Below are 8,430 nucleotides of genomic sequence, written 5' to 3' on the forward strand. Positions count from 1 at the left end.
GCGCTGTAGTGCCCTAGGGTGGGCGCTATAGTGCTACCTCCAGACCAAATCTCCCCTGAACCAACCTTCTTCAACTCCTTCGATTCTAACCCGATTCCCAAGCTTCCAAATCCCATTCTTGATGCCAAATGAACCCAAGAACCATCCTAACACACCCCAAACATCACAAGCATGGGAACCCTAGCCAAAACTCCCAACAAAACCAAGAATTCACCCTAGAAATCTTAGCTGCAAAACCAAACCAAAACAGGGCAAACCAGAGAAATCTATGGTTAGAAACTTACCCAAAGCTCAGCTTATGATGCTTTTCAATGGAGGAACACACTCCCAAACTTCCAAATCTTGCTTCCCAAGCTTGAATCCTCAAAATTGGTTCAAAAATAACAAAGAAAGGTGAAGAGAAGAAGGTATGGGAGAACTCTTAAGCATGCTCTGTTTTTCACTATCTTCTTCAGCCAACACCAGGTATATCTATCCTAGGGGTGAAATGTCCATTTTACCCCTAGGTCAATTAATAGTTTTTAAAGACTCCCAAGGGCATATTTGGTACTTTCCTCCTGTCTCGTCAATCATAATTAACGCTTTCCAATTCCCGCTATTCTCAATAATCTCAAATACCAATAATTCACATCCCGTTACCCTTTAATACCCGGTAACGCTCTAATCAATAAAATCAGCCAGAGACTCAACCCAAGCCCCGGTACTTAAAGCTGTTGTGACTAAACTGCTAATCAGTACTCTAAGATCGTCTCATGCCGAATAGCTCGAACAGACCCACATCATCATGTGGTCTCAACACATATCATCGACATGCATACAATTAACATCATATTATAATATAATTCACATATACATGCATAATATCATTTAATGGCATAATTAAATAAGTATGGCCCTCCTGGCCTACTAATCCCGCCATTAAACATCATCAGAGAATTCGGGGCATTACGCGCCCTATAGGCACAGAACTTGGGGTGGAAATTTTGACTGACTGACTTGGTTTGGATCGGTTATTCCTGTGTGATTTATGAGACCCACTTTGCCTCTTTCCGACATTAATGTCGGTTGCAAGAGGGGGTAACCGAGCCAAAACCTCCTCAATTTGACTGTTTGCCTTAGTGAGATGGCTTCTTAATTGCATATTTTCCATCTCAACGACAGTTAAGTAGTCTGGGTTTGGATTCGGTGGCAATGACACCGAACTCCTAGTGTCGCCATGACCCACCGGTTGTTTTCCCGGACGTTGCTGGACTCCAGGGCCATGCTCGTTTGAAATAGCTGTATGATGGGCCTCCTACCCACCAGACTGTTCTATCTCATTGTCGTGCATTGATCGAGTGAGCACCATGATGAGATTCGACTGGGATTTTAATAAAGGACTAATTTCCCTCTCAATGAAAGCACCAAACTTTTGACGCGGTTTTTCGCCAACAGTGTATTAAGAAATAATAAGGTAGATTAGTGCTTAGAAATAAATCGTAATGAAAAATGAAATGAATTCACAAGAACACAAATCTTTTACGTTGTTCAGTGGTTAAAATCTACCTAGTCCACGAGTCTATATTATTGCTGTTTCTCTCTCTATTTTGGCAGAGTTTCGGTATTACAGAATAGTGGTCCCTTTTCCTGTCCAATATTCCCAGTATTTATAGAGAAGTTCCATGGACAGGTTTGGGTAACCGTGGAGTCAATCACGCATCAATGACATAATTATTACATTTAATACAAACAATTCCCATTTATATTAGGATATGAATTAATAATAGAATAAACAGGTTCCTATTATCTCGAACAATAAATATGGCAGCCTGGTCATAAATAACCGTATAATGGGATTCCGAGTCTCCAAGGATCCTTGAGTATACAATATACTAGGATCACCACGAGCTGGATATACCCTCCAAGCTCGTACTTCGACAACTGTTTGAATATTCCGAGCCCGTGCTTCACAACCTCCGCATCCCTAGCTCGTATGACCAATGTGCAAGTCGAGCTGCCTACGTGGATAATAAATAGATATCTTCCTTGGTTCTTTTTTCATATATTTATTTGCCAGCTGTACTCGAGCTGAGTGAAGGAACTCGTGCTTAAATCAGGGTACAACAATTTATGATTGGACCAATCACAAAGTGATACGTGTTGGTCCAGTCATCACGTAATGAAGACCTAACAAAGGAGCCTAACACAATTAAAGTTTTACTGACTTTGAGTACTTTACCCCCTAAAAAAAAGATTGGGTCCTTGCTGGGTATTTTCCCCAAACATTGGGTACTTATGCCGCAAATATCCCCATATAAAATTATAGATATACCCTCAGCAGGTCAAAATTATAAAAATGCCCTTTCTAATAGAAATAGGCTCACAAGCATATTTAATACACATAAGCATGCATAAGCAGTCATATCATAATATAACTCATATAATTCACATAATCATACATATAATCACAAAAGATCATAATTACACATAAGAATCCAATTATGCCATCCCGACACACTAATTAAGGCACTAAGCCTTATTAGAGATTTCAGAACGTTACATTAGTGGCAAACAATGTTCTTGATGACGAAGTCCAGTGCCTTCTTGGAAGTGATCGTAGTGAGAGGTTTGGCCTCAACCAACTTCAAGAAGTAGTCAAATGCCACAATCGCATACTTTACTCGCTTTCCCGTGAGCAAGGAACCTATCAAGTTAATGCCCAGATTGCGAAGGGCTAGGGACTTATAATCTGAGTAAGCTCATTTGGTGGAGCTTGGGGGATGTTAGTGTATCGCTGGCATTTGTCGCATTTCTTGACAAAATCCATCGAATCAGTGTTCTTCATGGGCTAGAAGTACCCTTGTCATAGAAGTTGTTTGGCTAGGCTTTACCCCCCAACATGGCCGCCACAAAAGCCGTCATGCACTTCTCGAAGGATGAACTTGGCTTCCTACTCGTACACACATCAAATTAGCAACAGTGAATATCCTCTCCTATACAACTTGCTATCCATGATTACATACCGAGGAGCCTGATAAAGTAGTTTTTGATCTACTTTCTTGTCCTGCGGTAGTTCTCCAGAGGCTGGACCATTTCCACCTCCTCAGGCGCTATGATGCTTGGAGAAGCCAAGTAGTCAATTGGGACCACATTGAGCATCTCCACGTCCTTGGTGGTAGCTATCTTGTCTAGAGCATCATCATTGGAGTTTTGTTCTTGTTGAGCTTGTCAAATGCCTACACCTTTTGAAGTTGTGTAGCATCTCTTGGGTTTTGGCCAAGTAAGCAACCATCTTGGTTCCTTGAGCTTGGTATTTTCCAAGGACTTGGTTCACAACCAGTTGAGAATCGTTGTATATATTGAGTCCCTCAACTTTAAGCTCCACGACAACTTGCAATCCGACTATTAGGGCCTCATACTCAGCTTCGTTGTTTGAGGCATCAAAACCAAATCTTAGGGCACTAAGAACTCTATTTACCTCGGGGGACACCAAGATTAATCCTGCTCCAGCACTATTCTCATTAGAGGACCTGTCCCTATACAGCTTCCACACTAGCCCAACAGGTTGGCCTTCCTTGGGCCTTTCATGCATTCCAGTGCACTTTGCGATGAAGTCTGCCAGCGTTTGTCCCTTTATGAAAGTCCCTAGGTGATAAGTGATATTGTAATGATTAAATTCGACTGCCCATTTAGGATTCTTCTGCAGGACTCCGAATTTCGGAGGACCTATCTAAGACGCTGGTTGGTGAGCACTATGATTTGATGTGCTTGAAAATAAGGACTGAGTTTCCGATAAGGTACTATCAAGCAATAAGTCAGCTTCTCCATAAGTGGGTAACTAGACTCTGCTCCAAGGAGTTTCTTACTCACATAATAGATGGGGTGTAGGGTGCAACCTTCCTCACGTATCAGGGTTGCACTGATTGCATGGTCCATGTTGGCCATGTAGAGGAGTAGGGGTTTTTTATCCATGAACTTTGACAAAATCGTAGGATTCGTCATGTGCTCCTTGAGCTGTTGGAAAGCTTGTTCATATTCCTCCGTCCATTCAAATCTTTGACCTCCTCAGAGGGTGTTGAAGAATGGGATGCAGTTCTTGGTAGCCTTGGATACAAAGCAGCTGAGAGCTGCCATCTAACCTGCCAGGTGCTGCACATCCTTGTACTTCCTAGGGGATGACATCTCGATCAAGGCTTTGATCTTCTTATGATTTTCTTCAATTTCGCATGCGCTCACAATTAATCCAAAGAACTTCCCGGAGGCTACCCCAAATGTGCACTTATGGGGATTCAACTTAATGCCAAACTTGTGGAGGATTGAGAAAACTTCTGCCAAATCTTTCACGTGGTCCAGGGCTATTCTAGACTTCACCAGCATGTCGTCCACATACATTTCCAAGTTCTGACCAAGCTGGTTCTTGAAAATTTTGTTCACTTAGCTTTGGTACGTGGCCCATGCGTTCTTCAAAACAAAGGGAATCACTGTACATCAGTATACGCCTTTGTCTTTTTGGAAGTTGATATCCTCCTGGTCTGTGACATGCATAGAGATTTGGTTGTACCCCGAATAAGCATCCATGAAGGTGAGGATCTTATACCCAGAGGTGACATCCACCATCTGTTCAATCTTTGGTAGGGGAAGTAATCCTTTGGGCAGACCTTATTGAGGTCAGAGAAATCAATACAAGTCCTCCAAGTTCCTTTAGGCTTTGGTACCAACACCAGGTTTGCCAACCACTTGGGGTATTGGGCCTCCTGAATGAACCCATTCCCGAGCTTATCAACCTCTGCCTTCAAGGCCTCCGCCCATGTTGGGTCCATTGTCTTTTTATTTTTTATTTTGCATTGAGGCAACGTTGGGGTCTATGTTCAAGGCGTGGAAGATGATGTTGAGATCGATTTTCGTCATGTCTGCATGAGACCAGGCAAAGACATCCTGGTTCTCACGGAGAAATCTTACCAGAGCTTCTCGTACCTCCGCCTTGAGGTTCTTCCCATCCTTTGTCTTCTTTTTTGGGTTGGCTTTGTTGAGGATGACTTCTTCAATCTCCTCCATGGGTTCGATATCCCTATCATCTCCAACCCTAGGGTCCAACTCATTGGACTCTCATTCTTTGAGGAAAGCCTGGACCTTAATCTCCTCTAGAGAAGATTGCTCGGGAGCTGTTGCTTCAATAACCATCACTTGGTGCCTAAGTGACACATTGTAGCATTGGTTAGACTTTTTCAAGTCCCCACAAACCATGCCGATCCCCGAGTCTGTGGGGAACTTCATGCACAAGTGGTGAATATAGGTGTTTGCTCGAAACTCTACTAGGGCTGGACGACCCAAGAAAGTGTTATAGGAGAAAGAGAAATCCACCGCCATGAAGGTGCAATATTTGAAGGCCAATCGAGGCAGTTCTACAAGTGTCACTGGCAGCTTGAATTGTCCCATGGGAATTAGTCCTTCACCGAAGAAACCGTACAATGTTGAGGTGCATGGGGATAGATCATTTTTCGTCAGCCCAATCTTCTTGAAGGCTGGCTTGAACTAAAGGTTCACTAAATTCCCACTGTTAACCAGGATCTGTGCTACCATATTGTTGGAAATTTGACTCTCGATTACCAACAAATCATGGTGGGGGAAGGGCACTCTCCGAGCATCATCTTCAGAGAAGGTTATTATTTGGTCTGTCATCTGGGGCATCCATGTCGAGAGCTAGGCTAGTGAAATAACTTCATCATCATGATTGAGGACTCGTGCATACTTGTTGTGCGAGCCCCTTGATGTTCCCCCTAGGTAGGGTCCTCCAGAAATAGTCCCTACTCGCTGATTGACTAGAGGAGGTCCTTGAGCCATTGGTTGCAAAGCAGCCGAAACTTGGCCTTGAACTTGTGGAGGCCCCACATGTTGGTGTGGGGACTGAGCTCCAGTAGGAACTTGAGCTAGGTGTGCTCAAGCCCTGGCGTATTGGTGAAGATTCCCCAATTTGATGACATTCTCTATCTCATCACAAAGTTGTCTACATTCGTTGGTATGGTATCCAACATCGTTATGAAACTTGCAAAACTTTGTTGTATCTCTTCGTTCCCTTTCTCTCTGGATGGGCTTGGGCCTCTGGTAGTGAACCTGTTGCTCTGTAGCTGTGAAGATATTTTCCTGAGTATCAACAAGAACAATGTATTCAGAGTATTGATGAGTATACTTTTCCTCGGGAGCACTAGTTATCTTTGGTTTCTTATACTCTTTGCCTTTTCCCTTGCGTTTACTACCACTTGGGCTCTCGCTAGGCACGACTGACTTGGCAGGAGTAATTGTTCCAACATTGAAAGCAGGCTGATAAGCACTAAATCCAGTGGGAGCTTTCTCTGTACCCGACAGGCATGACACTGTAGCTGCCCTTAGGAACAACAAGACTGTATTGCGGGGCACTCATTACACTCATATGAACAGGAGTATAATGTGAGAATTGGGGACTTGGAGCTGTGGCAGTAGGGATGGTAGGAGTTGGAATTGAAATCAGTCCTCCGAAAGCTCCGATTTAGGCATCTTCCAAATTGATATACTCTTGGGCCCGATGAATAAAATCATCAAGCATGTGGCATCCACGTCTTTGTTGGTCATCCTATAGAGGTGAACCTGATCGGATACCAACTTGTAAGGCCATTAACTGTTGGCCATCATTGGCTCTTTTAGTCATCACAGCTTCCTCCTTAAAGCATTTGATATATGCCTTGAGGGCTTTAAATGGCCCTTGCTTGATGTTAGCCAAGGCATTGACTTCGAAGCATATTTTCAGAGTTGCTATAAATTATCTCCAGAAGGCGGAGGACAATTGAGGCAAAGAGAGGATGAAACCTGATCTATGCTTCTTGAACCACTCATCAGCTGGTCCCATCAAGGTTAACAGGAAGCAGTGGCATCTGGCATCATCGGAGATGTGATGCATGAACATAAGGCAATTAAACTTGGATAGATGGTCAGAAGGTTCCGAAACTCCACTGTAAGGAGAGATGTTTGGAATTTTGAAGCCTCGAGGCAATGGGGCTTCAACAACATGTGGAGCACATGACTCCCCATCTTCATCCTTTGAATCAGAGTCTTGGACCTCTCTCCTGGCCATCTTCCACATTATCTTTATTAAGCTCTCCAACTCTGCGCGGAGAGGATCATAATTGGCTTTTTGTGCCGGATATGCCCCCTGGTCGAGCATGGTTTCTCGTCTTCGAGCATTGAGATTATCTTCGAGGTCCAATTGTGGGTATTGCACGGGGAGGTCTTCGGGAACTGCCCTATTCTTATGAGCATTGGGATTATCTTCGTGGTCCAATTGTGGGTATTGTGTGCTTCTGTGGCAGCCATCCTCGGGGAATCCTTCATCTGTCTCCCGTCAGACTCTACATAATCATTGTTAACCGAGACACTGATTTGTTGTCCTTGGTTCACGAAGACTTCTCTCCCATTAGCTGCTCGCCCAGGATTTTCCCGAGACTGGTAAGGCATAAAATGGACTCCTCCTCTAGGCCTGACACAGTCAATCACAGGGCGCCTGGGCATAAGGCCCTAGGCTCTATGGACACAGTGGGCCTAGCAGCTTCCTCGTACTCCATGAACATCTTCACGATCATATAACCTTCTCAGGACGTCAAATGGCTCGGAAGCCCGATGAGTCCTTTTACGTTTGTGGGGAGCCTTAGCCTTATCTCCCTTATGAGCTGGAGGCACGGGTGGTACTCCATCTGGGTGCACAGGTTGCATTCCAGTTGGCTGTTCTTGCATCACGTAGCGGGGTGTGCAGGTGGCACGCCCACTGGTTGCATAGGTGGCACTCCAGATAGGTGCGCAAGTGCCACACCAGCTGGTTTCTCAGGTGGTTCTTCACCCTAAGGGTCCACTTGTAGCACTTGAGCCACCAAAATGGCCTTCATGAACTTAACGTCTTCCTGTAAGGAAACAATGTTACCCTTTTGAGCCTCCATCTCGCATTGCTGGGAGGCAACTTGGCCCTTGAGTGCCACCACTTTTGGTGGCTCCTCCATCTGGTACGACTGTGAAAACTCACTTTTGTAGTTGTCTCCGCCCTCTCCATCGTAGCCGTCGTTGTCAGACACCTCTGGATTAGTTTGTGGAGGTGGTTGACTTGGCTCTCCTTCCACAACGGCCGTGGGGGGAACATCGTTAGGGAGATTCCTTCTTGTGGCTACAATTTTTGGGGAGAGTGAGATTACACCACCTCAATAATTTGAATATACACAAAATTATGATTGACAGAGACCAAAGAAAGATTGAGAAAGATGATGCGATCCCTAGTGTTGGAACAAAAATCTTTAACTCTGATGATGCTTCAAAACCCTTGTTGAATCCACCACCTTGAAATTATTCTTCTTCTTCAATGGAAAACACAGCCAAATGCTTATACAAGATTTGTATCGCTGCCTTAATTCTCTATTTCCTAGCCCACCATAGATG

The 8,430-nt window shown here is 44.3% G+C and overlaps 1 protein-coding gene across 1 annotated transcript; it reads right to left on the minus strand.

Annotated features, from left to right (window-relative positions):
- Window positions 1-3,178: 3,178 nt before the first annotated feature.
- Window positions 3,179-4,371, minus strand: LOC133814810 (uncharacterized). Its single transcript, XM_062247723.1, has 2 exons — window positions 4,119-4,371; window positions 3,179-3,624 (listed from the first exon to the last, which is right to left on the minus strand). Exons 1-2 carry the CDS (start codon window positions 4,369-4,371, stop codon window positions 3,179-3,181), a joined length of 699 nt encoding a protein of 232 aa, XP_062103707.1.
- Between the last annotated feature and the right edge of the window lie 4,059 nt (window positions 4,372-8,430).

Source organism: Humulus lupulus, chromosome 2 (assembly GCF_963169125.1).
Source record: "Humulus lupulus chromosome 2, drHumLupu1.1, whole genome shotgun sequence".
NCBI classification, from domain to species: domain Eukaryota; kingdom Viridiplantae; phylum Streptophyta; class Magnoliopsida; order Rosales; family Cannabaceae; genus Humulus; species Humulus lupulus.